General features: G+C 49.5%; 1 protein-coding gene across 3 annotated transcripts in view; it reads right to left on the bottom strand.

The window, feature by feature from the left end:
* Positions 1–3,533: 3,533 nt before the first annotated feature.
* Positions 3,534–15,832, bottom strand: part of ZBTB7C (zinc finger and BTB domain containing 7C) — a 104,546-nt gene continuing 92,247 nt past the window's right edge. For all 3 annotated transcript variants that reach the window (XM_090131143.1, XM_031597094.2, XM_090131144.1), the window contains 2 exons: positions 8,542–9,741; positions 3,534–4,552 (listed from right to left, as the gene is read on the bottom strand). In XM_090131143.1, the coding sequence (XP_089987269.1) occupies positions 3,940–4,552; positions 8,542–9,725 (1,797 nt within the window). In that variant the 5' untranslated portion in view covers positions 9,726–9,741 and the 3' untranslated portion in view covers positions 3,534–3,939. The remainder of the gene's footprint in view (positions 4,553–8,541; positions 9,742–15,832) is intronic.

Here is a 15,832-nt window from a genome sequence, read left to right on the forward strand (position 1 = left end):
CCATGCCACCACACGAGGGCAGTGCGGCTTTGAGCTGTCGGCAGGTCGTGGACAGCAAAACCAAGGAGGACAGAAAAACCCCAAATTGCTCTCAGGGCACCCCTGTTTTCCTGCGGGGCTTCGCCTGAGGGCACTGTAGCCACTCGTGCAATGCCACCATCCCACGCCATCATTCCCCATGTCCCAGCCCCACGGCAGCACAAAGGAAAGACACGGAGCCACTCACTGCTTCGGTAACACTTTATTTTCCTCCAGGGGTGTAAAATGTGCAACAGGGACATCTATAGGTCTGCTGCTTCATTAGCCGAGGGGAGTCGCGACCAAACAAGAGAGAACAAGAGATCTGACAGCATTCTGCCTACAGCCCATAGTGCAAGTCGTGTGAAACATCAGTACAACACAAGAGAACTATGAACAAAAAGGCATTTCCACGCCACAGGTATGTTCCCTCCAGCCAGCAGGGTGGCACGGCTCCTGGGGCCAAAGGGGCAGAGAGCAGCAGGGCCATGGGGCATCTTCTGCAGGAAGAGCTTTTGTCTTTTTCCCTTTTCTCTATTTGATTTTTCCACTTGGGAAGGAAGTCACACGCAGCCCAAGGAAATGCAGGCTGTGCCAAAAGGTGACAGCAGACCCCACAAACCCGATCACAAGGCATTCCTGAAAACAAAAAGGTCTCCGTATATTTGCCTCTTGCTTCCCAAAGTGCACGCTTCCTTCCTTTCTTTTTCTTTTCCTTTTTGCTCTGGATGCTCCAGCAGATAACAGCAGCTGCTCGAGAGCAGAGTGTAGCCATATGTTGCTGCTAACAAGCATCTCCCAAAGCCGGTTTTCTTCCTGCAATTCCCATGTGCCTGATTAGCGCACAGCTCCTCCAAGCAATTTTCACATTTTCATTTCACCCTCCCCTTGCAAGTCTTTTTTTTTTTTTTTTTTTTTTTGACATTATAAGTAAACCAGAATATAAGATTGGGTTGAAAGCCACAAGATTTAAAATATAAAACGAAAACTTCACTCCCCAAGATGAAGGCATTGAGAGGATGCTCAGCACCATGCGAGCTGCGAAGCCAGATTTGTGAGACCAGAGCTTTCTTAGCACTGTACCTCTCTTTGAGGAGGTGGTGGGGTTTGTCTGGCCTGCCCCAGATGGGCTGGCTAACATCTGGCTGCCCAAACACCAGCATTGTCACTGGTGGTGAGGAGCTTCATTGTAACTCACTGCAAAAGTAGTGCAGTGAGTCCAAGCTAGATTTCCAAACCGCGTGAGCAGATGGAAGAGAGACCACCATAATGATGCTGGAGGTGGTCCATCCCCAACTTGAACGGGGAAATCACTCTCCTGCTTGCTTCTGTGCAACCAATGGATGGAAATCACTTGGCAGGCAGAGTCATGGAATCACTGAATTTGGAAAAGACCTTCAAGATCATCCAGTCCAACCCATGCCCACTAACCACTTCCCTAAAGATGAAGATACCTAATCAGCACGGGGGTGTCTCAATAGGCACAGGGTGCCTGTTCTCTAGTGTGGAATTTGAATGACATGGAGTGAGTCCCACTTCTGACGCCCACAACTTACCCTTCAGGCTTCTGCACCTCTTTTAAAAAACAGCATTAAAATTACTTGGAAATTCTGCAGCTTCTTAGCTGCAATGTGAATAATGGGTTCACAGCGGTGTCCACTGTCAGGACCTGCCACAGCTGGACATGGGGTAAGATGACCAAGGACCACCACCCCGTGAGCTGCATAGAGTCCTACAGCATCGAGTCACAGAATCACAGCATGGCTTGGGCTGGAAGGGACCTCGAAGACCACAGAACCATAGAACCATTGAACAGCTGGTTCAGAAGGGACGATAAAGCCCATCCAATGTGGCCTCGAGCAACTGCAGGAATGTGGCATCCACAGCTCCCTGGGCACCTTCCACAGTGCTCTGCTGCTGGGATGGGATGAGATGTCAGCTCCAAAACGTGCTCACCCACCAGAATACCTGTGGTCTGGAGTCACCGTGTGCCACCACCATAGGGTTTGCTCTCATCCACCCACCTGCCCCAAAACACGTTCCTGGCTCTGTACAACCCAACCCATTGCAACACGGGAGAATCAACATTAACTCATTAGTGACCATCAGCATTGCTATGCCAGCAGCCCCATCCAGTGGGGTGCTTCAGAACGTGTGATTGCTCTGGATTTCCAAAAATTTATACAGGTGGAGCCGAGGTTGGGGGGCAGCTCAGCTTTCTCAGCTTGGCCACAGGCAAGAGCACTGAGTCCTGCTAATGATTTAACAGCATTGATTCATGGAGTTTAATAAATACGTAAAATTCTTTCTTCTTTAAAAATTTTGATTCGCTTTCTAGCTTTGATGAAAGTTAAGGGTGATTGTCCCGTGAGTAACTAAGGCAAATTTATCGGTGTGTGTGTTTCTCTCTCCTTTTTTTTTTTTTTTTTTTTTTTGATCTTTTTTCATTTTTTTTCCCCATTGTTTTGTACATAAAGCAATCACATAAAAATAGTTATAAATAGAAAAACTGCAAATGTTTTTCCCCATAGACAAATAGAAAAAAAAAAGAAAGAAAGAAAGAAAGAAAGAAAGGAAGGAAGCAAAATCACAAATCAGGACAAAACAAAACAAACAAACAAAAAAAAACCCAACGTGCTTCAAGTTCTTGTAGATCATACAGTACTCAGCATCTTTGGATATTTTACAATGACTCCAAAATAAACACCTGAAGGAACCAGTCCCCTACAAAACATTGCCATGTAGGAAGTTGACACAGAGTTAAAAGAAAAAAAAGTTTAATGCAGCTTTAAAAGGTTTTCTTTCTTCTTTCCATATGTTTTTCTCCACCGCCCCCGTCTGCTTCAGAGCAGAACCATCCATGGGCAAACCAAAGACCGGATGGAGATGGACGGCGATCCCCCCGTCCCCTGTCATTTGTTGAAGCAAAGGAAAGGAAAAGCCACACTTTTTAACATTTAGATCTGAACCAACAAACGGTGAACACAGATTATTTCTACTTGCTGACAAGTACACAGCGCTGTCTGCAAGAAATCTTCAGTGGCCCCTTCCCCACAAAGCCCCCTTGATGCCAGCAGTAGGAAAATTTGTGCATCGGAATTTTTTCCAACCAGCATTGCAGATTCAGGGACACCCAAGCGTTTTTTTTTTTTTTTTTTTTGAGTTTTGTCATCCGCATATAGGTAGGAATTAGATGGAAGAGTGAATTGAGGACAAACATCCATGGTCAGCAATGGTGAATTCTCAGTGAGCAATTCCGAATCTTTGGTTTGAAATGATTTTCATTTCAGAACTCCCTCGTGGTTTGTTTTCCCAAAGCTCCGGTTCAAAACATTTCTGATTCTCCCACAAATCTTTCTTCACCTTTTTAAGCAACTGAAGTGAAAATGCTCAAAATGAGGTTTGGTTCTCAGTGTGAAATTGAGAAATGGGAGAAAAAAAAAAAAAAAAAAGAAATAAGCAAAATATCCCCTTTTCCACCCAGATTCCACCTGGGTGATACCAGAGCCTTTTTTTTTTTTTTTTTTTTTTTTGGATGGTTTAGAACTAACCAACCAGGATCCCCTTCAGAACTAGTTTTGTTGCCAGAGTTAGGAATTAACTAAAAAAAAACCAAAACCACAAAAAACAACAACAACAACAACAAAAGAAAAAAAAAACAACCGACACCTCCCAAAAGTCCTTTTGACCCAAACGGCCAAGGAATGTAACATACCAAACCCAAGTCTGGAATGCTCATGGGCATCCAGTGTCCCCCAAACAGAGAGTCCCTGGGATGGCCATGCCCCACGCTAAGGCAAGTGACATTTTGGGAGCGTTGAGGACAACAGCAGCCTTGGACGGAGCCACCAACATTGGGTGAGCCAACCCCGAGCGCGCGGCAGAGTCTGGCGGGGAGGAAGGCAGCGGCCCCACCGTGGGCTAGTTGGTGGCCTCAGAGATGGGTGCCACGTGGCCCAGCCCCGCCAGGCCGTTGAACCCCGTGCCCCACGGGTCGGCCAGCGGGAAGAAGGGTTGGGCCGCCAGGTTGTCGCCGTGGCCGAGGGCGAAGGCGAAGATGCCCGCGTTCCGCTCCATGTCCAGCTGTGCTCGCCGCAGCAGCTTCCTCTGGGTGTCCTCCAGCTCCTGCAGGCTGAACGCCGCCTTCGTCCCGCTCAGAAAGTGCTCGGGGCTGGGGCCGGGAAGGCACATGGGAAGGCCGCCTACTTCCTCCAGTGCTGGCGGCACCATGAAGGCCTTCTCCACCGGTGGGCCACTGGGACCGAAGAGCAAGCCCGCCGCCCGCCATGCTGCTGGCTTGCGGCCCCGGCGCGGCCGCGCCATCCGGCAGCTCTGCCGCTTGACGTGGCGGTGGAGGTGATCGGAGCGGGTGAAGCTCTTGTAGCAGAACTCACACTGGTAGGGCCGGACGCCCGTGTGGATGCGCATGTGGTTCTTCAGGTCGTAGTTGTGGACAAATTTGGCGTTGCAGTGGATGCACAGGTAGGGTCGCTCTCCCGTGTGCTTCCGCATGTGGATTTTGAGCTTGTCCTGCCTGCAAAAGAAAAGAATTCGGTCTCATCCCTGCACTGCAGCATTCTGTGGACCAACCTGGAGTGGCTCAGGTTGGGAAAAATCCGACAAGCCCACCCTAAGCAAATTGCAAAAAATCGTAGAATCATAGCATTGCTTGAGTTGGAAGGGGCCCTCAAAGGTCATCTCATCCGACTCCCTGCAATGAACAGCGACAAGATCCCTTCAACCCAAACCACTTATTTGGTTTTACGCTTCTAAGAAATCTTTTATAGCCTTTCCGAGCCAACTTTTCCATGGTTCTGTCGGATGGATGCCCCGTCCCTGGAGGTGTTCAAGGCCAGATAGGATGGGACGTGGGCAGCACTAAATGTGGAGGTTGGTGGCCCTGCATGTGGCAGGGGGGGTTGGAGATTCATGATCCTTGAGGTCCCTTCCAACCCTGGCCATTCTGTGATTCTGTCACAGAACCATAGGATCACAGTGTTGGAAAGGACCTTTAAAGGCCACCCGATCCCACTGCCCTGCAATGAACCATAACACCCACAGCTCCATCAGCTCTGCCCTGAAAGAACTTGGGTGTCTCCGGGAATGAGGCATCCAACACTTTTCCTGGCGGATGCTTCAACACACGCAGGATCTGCCTAGAATAAATTCCATGCATAGATGACCACATCTGGCCGCTAGATGTCTCCGCAGCCCGGGTTTGTAGCTGGAGGCTGGCAGCACCGCGCTGCTCTGCGCGATGGCACCTGCTCACAAAAGCTTCAGATACAGGGGATGCTGCAGCACCCATCCCCGTGGCATCCATCTGTACAGCTCACCTGATTTTTAAGCAACAACGGAGAGCTACCAGGATATTTTCCCAAGCTGGCAGCCCAGAAGCTATTTATTTATTTTTCCTTATTTTGTGATTTTTTCCTTCTGCACACTGCGAAACTCACAGCTGAGGCACACAGTAATAAGAGAAACTGGCTGTACGTGAACTGAGCCACAACACACGAGAGGGGTTTCTACATGGAAAGTAAGTGAATAGCAAAGTGGGAGAATTCCATTGATTTTGGGAATGCTTTCAGTCCGATCCCTCCAAGACATCAGGAAGAGTGCGGAGAGTAGACAGAGCAGTGTCATTAGTACATAAAGGATATAAGGATGACAACAGGAAAAAACAACCCCAAATATATTAATGCTGGCAGGCTGAGCTCTCAGAACCCACTTTCTGCTGCCTACATACTGATTCCTGCCATTCTGCTATCTTTGGCAAGATGATCCAGTCCTGCTGTCTACATGAAAGCTGATGCTGCTCCATGCACAGGACAGAACAGACCCAGCACTTGTAGCCCTGCTTGTGTCTCACACTCAGCTGTGCTTAGGGGACATAGAGCCCATGGTCTTGAAGCTCTGCTCATGGGGATGTGCATCTCTTCTGGGTGCTCCTGCTCGCCTCAGTGGTGCTGCTGAGGTCCCCTGGGTGATGGGGATGGATGGAAGAGAGCAATGGAAGCGCAAGCTGAGTCCATGGCCCCATACATCACACCTGGGACTACCCTAGGCAGGGGCTCCGTGGGTTCTGCAGACACAAAAGTCCCACCTAGAGGGGTCTAAAAGCCTTAAGGCAGAGATATAGGACTTCATGAAGGATGCAAAGAGGTGTCCCCAGCAAAAAAGCCACTTGGTCACCACCTGTAAGGAGCAGCCCCAATGCTTTCCCAAGGTTTGCAGCTCATGCAGCACTTTGGAAGGCAGAAAGAAACACCTCCAGTGCTCCATGGGGCCAGAACCCAAGAGCCAAATGAGAAACTGTCAAAGATGCCATTATTCTGAGATTTTAGTGAAGCCGCATTTCCCCTCAGTCTCCCAAAGTGCTGAAATCAGTTCTCAGAAGCAGACAAAGCAGCACAGAAAATTGCAGCCCAAATGGATAACATTCAATGGAGCTGCAGGCAGATGGACACCGGGTCACATAATGGGAAGTGTTGGAAAACGGTAATGAAAAGCAGAGCTTCCAGCTTCACCTATAATAGAATTTAAACCCATGTATGCCACGTTTAACCTCACAGAATTGCTGTTCCTAATAAACACACGGCATGCCAGGGCTGTAAGTCCTGCATACAAGAGGTCACCTGGGTGACGACCACAGTGGGTGCTCTTCTCAGCTGGGTGCTGCATTTGGGGCAGCTGTGGGGTGCAGTGGAGGATGCTGGATAAAGCAGAGGGAGAAACACACCCTCTCTGTGTGAACATCCTCAGTGCAATTGCATTAGGAAAGCGATGAAGGCTCTGCAAGCTGTCACAGCACAAATAATGTGAACAAATAACATTAACCTTTCTGGCTGTAATAGTTTCTCCTTGAGCCCTCTGGGGCTGTCCTGGTGGGAAGGCTGAACTTTTTGCAGTGTTCTCCATAGGGCTCGAGCCGTGCACCACAGCAGACCAGAACCACAGCAGTATTTGTTGAAACAATTAATGAGCTATTAAATGAAGTCCTGAGGACGCATGGCCCTGGGAGAGGGGAGTGAAAGAGGCAGACCCTGGCTGTGAAGACCCACGAAGTGATGGTGATTGCATACAGTGGGGAGTTTGGGGGAGCCCCAACCAAAAACCTCATTTTCTGTATCTCTCTCTATAATTCTGCTTCTGCACAGTTCACAAGTGCAGAAAGGATGCACAGGAGGGATTCATCCAGAAAACCAACCCACAGTACTCCCTACCATGATGCTGACCCAGCCCTTCTAACACAGCCTGGACCAGAGATCGGGATACCCAAGCTCTCCTCTGAGCCTTCCTCGACATTTTCATAGTGCTAACATCACTCTGTGCCTCAGTTTCCCCAGCCGAAGCCAACAATACAGCTGTCGTTCCTATCAGATTTGGGGAGCTGTACACTACAGCCTCCAGATTATCCCCATTATCTGAACGGTGTCAATGCATCGTAACGCAGAGGCTGCCACACTGATGGAAAGGAGCACAGAAACTTATTTTGGGGAGCGTGGAAACATAGTTTTGCTCATCATCTACATAAATTCTGCTCAAATGTTATCACAGAGCCGAGAGAAGAAAAGAGGCTGAACACGAAGCACCCCGGGGGCCTGGCCATTGTCACCATCTCTGCTTTGCCCACTGTGAATATTATTGTCCTCTGGCTCAGCCTAATGGGGCTCACAGCCAGGAGCTGAAGCTCCATCCCCCTGTCAGAAAGCTTTGTTATTATTATGGTAAAGATTGTACTCATTAGATATTAATTATACCCAGCAAGAGCAGGTCCAGGAATCTATTTGTCTCTGCTCTACAGTTAAATGTGCCCAGACTTTCAGAGCAAGCTGCAGCATGACATGTGCACAGCTCTACTGGAGCCTGCTCCAGTTTTTCACTTCTGAGGGCTCTGCTGGTGTGCAGAGAGGTGCAGTGGTGCCTATCTGTGGGCAGCCTGGCTTTGGGGCTGGTCTCACCCAATGTGAGGTACCCAAGCCATGTAGGCTGATGCAGAGGTGTCAGGGGGTGCCGATGGCAGAGGCAATGAATCCAACCCTTGCAAACCAAAATGTAATCATTAGGACTGCTCCAGCCTCAGAAAGCACAGACGCTGTCATGATCAAACAAGTGCAATTTGATTGGTGCCTACAGCTATGCCAAAATGATGCACAAACCCAAACTAATGACTTCCCTCCACTCAGTGCCTTTCCCACTCAACGCATCTCCCAGCATGGTAGGGATGAAGCTCTCTTGGCTCTCCAGCCACAAGCTGCCATCTGTTTCCCAGCTCCCTCCTCTCCCATTGTGCTAAATGACGATGAGATTGAAAATATCTCATTGGTTCCTTAAGTTTTGTCCTGTGAGCAGCTACGATCTACAGCTCACCAAAATGGGTGAGTTCATTTTCTCTCTTTCTCTCTTCTCCCTTCCTCTTTCTGAAAGGGATGGGGACCTCCCCTCTGCTATTTTTCTGGGGACAAAAGGGACAAACAGCTCCAGAGCCAGCCCTCCCCACCCCCCAGCACGCCGGATGCACACCTGGTAAAGCGGACCTCACAGATACTGCACATATACGGCTTCTCCCCTGTGTGGGTCCTCATGTGTCGGGGCAGCTTCCCAGCCCCCATGATGACTTTGTTGCAGATGGGACACTGCTGGGATGCCTTGGGCTTTATCTTCCTCTCTTCCTCCAGGGGCCATGGAGGAAAAACTCCTGCGAATTGGGTAGCGCTGAGGAAATTGAGATAAGCGCTGTAGTCGGTCTCTGCCTTAATGTGCCCTAAGGGAGCTGCTGGGGTGTTGGTAAACATGTCCTTGAAGAAGTCATTAGGGAAAGGAGGCGGAGGCAGCTCTTCCTTCTCCTCCTCTTCCTTGATCTTCCTCTTCTTGATCACCAGATCCAAGGGGCCATTGTCAATCTGCGGTTCTTCGAGTTGGGGAAAGCTGCTAAAATCACCATTCCACAGATGGGGGAAGAAGGGAGGGGCAAAAGGAGAGAGGGCAGGCCTCCTTTCTGGGATGTTTGCCTTGGGGTACAAGTTTTCCCTCAGCAAGGACTCGATGGAAAAGTCTCGTATCACGCCCAGGTGCCCAGAGGAGTTGTTGGCCGGGTAGTGATTTGGAAAGTCTTTAGGTGCTTCAGTAAATGCTTCTTCAGTAAGATCAGACTTGGAAGGACTTTGGTGACAGCTTACTTCTTGGCCATCAGCCAGGTTCTCCTGATTGACAAAATCTTCCACTTCTTCTTCCTCCTCCTCCTCTTCCTCCTCATCTTCATCTTCGTCTTCGTCGTCATCTTCGTCCTCTTTGTCATCTTCCTCCTCCTCCCCTCTGCTGGGCTCCATGATTTCCAGGCAGACGTTAATGATGCACTGGATCTCCAGCATCTTGGCAGCGCTGAGGATGTGCTTGACGTTGGAGGTGGTGATGGTGAGGGTTGAGGTGTAGGCAAACTCGAGGATAGCAGAAAGTGCTTCAGGCTTGACAAAGTCAATCTCGTAAACATAGGGCTGGTCAGTTAAAGTGCCGGTAGTGAAGAGTTTTTTGAAGTACTTGCTGCAGGCAGCAAGGACAGAGCGGTGGGTCCGGTACTCCTGGTCCTGGACGATGAGGATGACATCGCAGAGGAGACCATCGTGTCTCTGTTCATTTAGACCACATAGGACCTCGCTGCTGTGGTTTGGGAATGGGATCCCAATAAGATCTTCAATGCCATTGGCCATATTCTCATTTAGTGCCCTAGGACAGGACAGAACACAGACAGCAGGACATGAGCAGGGGTTTTCCAATCGGTAACTCCCAAACAACCCTGCCTCCCCATAGTGTCCTCCTCCCCACTGCCCCACTCACACCTCCACCATCAACTGCTTCCATTTTAAACCCTTCCACATGCTCTGGGGTTTAATTCTGCTTCCCTCTCCCTTACTTCCTGTCTCTTCCTCCTTGGTCCCCACCCACTCCACCTTTCATAACCACCACATGCTCCTCTTGCACACCCTTCCCTTAGGAACTTTGTGCAATGAGTCCCTCCCCATCGTGTTTCCTCCACATCCTCCCACAGCCAACATCTTTCCAGGCACACACTGGATCTGCTGTGTGGGGAAAGGGTGATGCTGCATTGCTTCACACTGTTGAGTGTTGGCACCTACACCTCCAAAACGGGACTGCGCAGGGAGTGCCTTCCCATCCACACAATGCTTTGGGGACTATCTTCACCCAGGAGCTGTGATTGCTCCAATCCCGTCCTTGGACTCCTTGGCACGGGACCAGGTGCCACAGGTCTGCAGGTTGTGGCCAAGGACTGAAGGTGCAGCTTTGCATCCCTCAGCCTGAGCATCAGCTCCGTGCTAATTATGGCTGTTGTCTGAAACAAATTGATTCATTACAGCATGCTGGGATTCACCATGTTAACCAGCTACGCCAGCTCTGTAGAAAATCTCCTTTTAAACTGCCCATAATCTGAAAATCTCATGTGTTCTCCAAGGTGAGTGTATGATCATAAACAGTCCCTGAGCCAGGAAGGAGGAGACACCTTCCTTCTTAGGATATCCTAAAATGAGACGTGGTCAGTGGGCATGGTGGGGGTGGGCTGTGGTTGGACTTGGGGATCTTAGAGGTCTTCTCCAACCTTAATGATTCCATGATGCAAGCAGTAAGAGAAATTAAATGTCTGTTGTGGTCTTGGTCATTTTCATTTTTTGTTTGGAAGAAGAATTAGCACGAAAAGGTTGTCACGTGAAGAAATGCATCTTCATGTCAGTCTTTGTTAATTGTAAATCGCCAGGTCACGGTCTGAGTGCAGAAGATACCAAAAACAAGACATCAGACCACCCTGACAATTGTTTGCAGAGGAATCCTTGCTTCTCCCCAGACACTTGGGTCCATCCCCTCCAATTCAGGCATCATCAGTAAGAGAGCAAGCGAACTGGAATTGGAAGATGGGGGAACACTGTTATGACTCCCCGTGTTTAGCAGAAATTGAAAAGGGCAGCTGTTGTGCCTACACGTGGTCAGTGGGCACAGTGGGGATGGGCTGAGGTTAAACTTAGTGATCTTAGGGGTTATTTCCAACCTTCATGATTCTGTGATGCTATGCTTCTAAAACAACGCACAGCTCCCACTGGTGTAAATGGACTCATTTTCCTTTGTTTTCCCCTCCTGGTCCTCTCGTGATGTGGTTCTGTTAAGCAAAGCACTCAGGAAAGCCAATAACTTCACAGGATGCCAGAAAATTGAAGGTGATTTTATCTCATTTGGATAGTTTGGGGGTGGGTAGGAAGCAAGACAACCCTGGCAATTCGTTTACATACAATTGCAGAGAGGGCATTTTTCCCCTTGGGCATTCAGGCTGAGAAGTGTCCTTATGGTTCCCATGCCTGGGAAAGGACAGCTGGGCTGGATGGAAGCAGAGCCTTCCTCCAGCTGCCTCCTCTGCCTCCTCCCAAGCACAGGGTGGAGTCCTTAGAAATCCCAGGCACAAAACCAGCATCCGCAGCCCCAGTGTCTGAGGACAGATGTCACTCCCCCACACGAATCCTGAACCGACCTCATGGAGTTACGCAGAATATCCCACTTTTTCAAAGCAAATGACAGCGCAGATAAAATAAACTTGGGAAGGAGGAAAGGTGAAGGGCACCTAACGTAGCCATGTTCTGAGCAGGCTGAGGATGACATCTTGAAACACTGTATTTATGGGAATGCTTCAAACTTATTTACTTCTTTCAGGTGAAAAAAAAAAACAAAACCAAACAAATCTATCTTCTCATGTAAGGGTCCTGCAAGATGCTGCTCTCAGGTTGGAGTTTTTCTCCAAAGAGTGGTCAGGCACTGGCACAAGCTAAACAGGGAGGTATTGGGAGTTCCTTTCCCTGGAGGTGTTCCAGAACCGTGGAGATGTGGCACTTGGGAACATGGTCAGTGGGCATGGTGGAGGTGGGCTGGGGTTGAGCTTGGGGATCTCAGAGGTCTTTTCCAACCTTGTGATTCTACATTGGTCACACTTCCATCGTGTAGGAGCAGGTACATGGAGCTACTTAGAAAGTAATGCCCACGTTTGAAAGAAATGCCCCAATCTGAAAGAATAGCTATTCTGCTTTCAGAATAACTAACCTCTGATGCACACCCACAGGACTACTCAAACTCATCCCAAATGCAACCACCCCATTCCTCATGGAGAACAGCATCCTCAATGCTCAGTCCCTGCAGGCAGAAGCTCTGTATCTGAATAATCTAACCATCCAGCTAAACATCCCAGTGGGTTCTGGACCCACATTCAGGACACTGAGCATCCTTGTCACCTCAGAAGCATCCAGCAAAGCATCCCAAAGGGATATGGACCATACCTAGTGTGCTGAGTGTCCCAGCCACCCCATCCAGCTGCAGGTGAGGCAGCCAGCAGGATTCAAGTTGCTCTGCTCATCCCTGTTCCTTTTCCATGCCAACTCCAGTGTCTGTGGTGCTCAGCACTCAAGGGACTGACACTTTGGCTCTGCTGCTTCTTTTCCTTCCCACTGCTCTTTCCCAATCCCTGCAGCCAGGATGAGCTGGCTGCTCTCCCTCCTCCATCCACCAGCCCCACATCTGCAGCCCTTTTTGCCCCTGGTTTATTTGCACCTTCCTAATGAAGCAATTAAGATGTGCATGTGAGATTACTCTCATCTGTCAAAGCAGAATAGCTCCTTTCTGTCACTGATTTGCACAGCTCCAGACCGGGGATGTTCTGCATCAACAGGGATGCTCCCATGCCACTGCTGCCTTGGAAAGGTTCTTTCCCCCCTTCCCATGACTTATCCACCAACAGGGAATGGGGGGAACAGCGGTGGAAAACTCTCCCAGCACAGATCCACTCACTCCATCCTCAGAGGCTCAGAGTGAGTGCTGGGATCATGTTGAAGGGCTGGAGGATGTAAAAACCAAAAAGGCAAATATTTCCCTAAGCACGCCTCCCCGCTGAACATCTTGTCTCCGGCACAAGGTGTGATTAACCACCCGCCTTCGCACTCAGCTCTTCTCCCTGCGGCTGGAAGGTGGGGCTTCACCTCCATCGCTCTGCCCCGGTGCTGAGCACCCACCGCTGCCTCCCTGCAGGGGAATCATCAGATTTCTCATGGGGATGATGGACGGCAGGCCCAGGGGTGCGGTGGGAGGGGAGCAGTTCAATGGAAATATTGCCAGCTGACGGGGAGCGGCATTGCCTCTGGGACAAATCCTGCCCTGGGACAGCGAGGCTGAGCCAGGAAAATGGCTCATAATAGGATTCTCCACCCAAAACTGAGCACTCCCTTCCCCCTCTCCAAAAAAAAAAAAAAAAAAAAAAAAAGGTGATTTTGCTTAGATCTAGGCAAGGTAGATGAGGGCAGAGGTTTCCAAGGTGATGCTTTTGTGCGAGGAAGGATGCAAACAGGGTCACGCTGACTGGAAGGATGCTCAGAGCGAGGATGGGAGGGGGCGTTGTGGGCTGCTGCTGGGAAGGAGGACGGCGTTTGGTCGTGTCAATAACACTTCAGGGATTGAGGTGACATGGGTGGCCTCTAGCCTGGAGCTCTCCAATACTAACAGGATTTTCCAAGTATCAACACTTGGAATAAAATCCTTGGGTGCACCAGCATTTGCCCTTATTAACAGCTACCATCTCCCTGGCACGCTGAGCTTGCGGGGACCCTACACACACTACTAAGTATCCTGGGGTCTTCTCCAACCTCAGTGATTCCAAGATCCATCCAAAAGTAAAATTCACGTGAAGTCCCATCAGGGAATCCAAAGTAAAAGGGGTTGGAGAACCCCCTCCAGCCCATCAGTCCTGGCAGTGTCATATTTCTGCACTTCTCTGTTTTAGTGACAGCCATTCTTTCCCATTTCCAGAACCCATACAGAAAATAAGAGTCAAACTTGATGACCCTTTGTAGGATCTGGTTGCCATCAGCTGCAACAGCCCCAAACAGATGGAGGACTTAAGTTAGACTGTGAGATTTGTGGTTATTTCTACTGGCACCATCCCCAAACCAGCCTGAAAGCCCCAGCATCCCCATACTGGCACCAAGGTCCCAGCCCAACCTGAGCACCACTTCACATCCAGCTCCTGGGCTCCAGGACAAAGCTTGGGGTTTGGATACCCAGTGAATCCCAGGTTCCACCCAGCAGCCCCACAGGTGGTGGGACCAATGCAACGTGGATGCTGAAAACATTTTTGGGTCCCAGATAAAAGCAAACAGGAGCTCTGGCAAGAACAGAGCTCAGCTCACTGCTTCCTATAATTGAAGGGCTGCATTTCTTCTTTTTGGCTTCTTGAAATTACCCAGCACCCTTTCCAGTTTTAGAGTTCATATAAATCTCCAAAATCAGGAGCTGTGGGTCACTGTGGGCAGCGGCTGGATTAAAACCGAATGCCATACTACGGGGTCATCTCTTGTGCTGAGCAGGTTTTGGCAAAGGGGGATCCCAGTGATAAATGAGCCTGAGCAGGCAAATAAATGTAATTACTGGAGCTGTACGAAAGGCACAGCCCTGCTCTAGATGGTGCTTTGAGGGCTGCACCAACTCATAGGGCTGAGGTGAATGAATTAACCATGGTGTGGGAAAAGCTATGGGAGCAAGTAACGGGTGGTTGCATCCAGCATGGATGCATGGTTTCTGTTGGAAGAGACCTTAAAGTCATTCTGATCCAACTCCTGACCCCCATCGCAGGATCGCAGCATGGTTTGGGTTGGAAGGGACCTTAAAGCCCATCTAATTCCAACCCCTACCACAGGCAGGAACTCCTCTCACCAGATCAGGTTGCCCAAAACCCCATCCAACCAACTTTGAACACCTCCAGGGATGGGACATCCACAACTCCTCTGGGCAACTGATTCCAGTCCTTGCTGCCCTCGTTGTCAAACATTTCTTCTTTCTAATGAAGCAGCTTCCTGGGTAATGAGGCTGGGACTGGTTGGAGGCTAGGGTGCCCTGCATGCTTTTGCTCCTCTCTGCTGGTTTTTGGGACATGCTGCATTGCTGGAGGTGCTCAACGCCCAGCAAGGATCCTTTCTGCAGGGCTCTACTTGAACCCTGGTGACCTCCTGGACACACCTGGGTGTTCAGAACACTTCTGAGTGTGGTGTCACCAATACAGCACACGATCCAGGCGTCTGCACATCTCCACTTCCTATGCCAGCAGGGAGTAGATGTACATGTACACACCTGCACCTACAGGTCTGTGTGCACATAAATCCTTTGAGGAGTGCAAAGCATGTCAAGCATAATGCAGCTTTCCATTCATCCCGTGCAACCACTCCACTTAAATGGGAACTCACTCATCCCATGCAAAATATTAATAATAGTAATAATAATAATAATAATAATAATAATAATAATAATAATAATAATCCCAAAGGAGAGAAAATAAAAGAGAGAACAGGAGAAAAATCTTCATGTGTCCCACCAGGATGAACCCTGAGCCATTCAACCAGGTTCTCCAGCACCTCTACAGTGCCTGGTTGGGGTCTCATGGGGTGAGTGATGGTGATGGTGGCATTTTAGCCCATGTGTTTTTGCCTGCTCTCCTCCATCCCCACCTTGGTGCCAAGGGAGCTGCACCTCCAGCTTCATGGGATGTATGTATGGCCTTAAAAATAGCAAAAAAAAAAAAAACAAACAAACATTTCCTTCCATTCTGAGCTCTCCTGGGCTCACCCTGGGGCAGCCCCTCCACTCCTCACCACAGCCGGAGAGAGGAAGAGGAATTACAACAACAACAACAACGAAAAAAAAACCCCCCCACACACACACAAAAAAAGGCTCCCATTGAGCGGCACACGCATTGGGTGGGTTTGCTTCCTGACAAAAAACATGA

Source organism: Phasianus colchicus, chromosome Z (genome assembly GCF_987193195.1).
Source record: "Phasianus colchicus chromosome Z, bPhaCol1.hap1.1, whole genome shotgun sequence".
NCBI classification, from domain to species: domain Eukaryota; kingdom Metazoa; phylum Chordata; class Aves; order Galliformes; family Phasianidae; genus Phasianus; species Phasianus colchicus.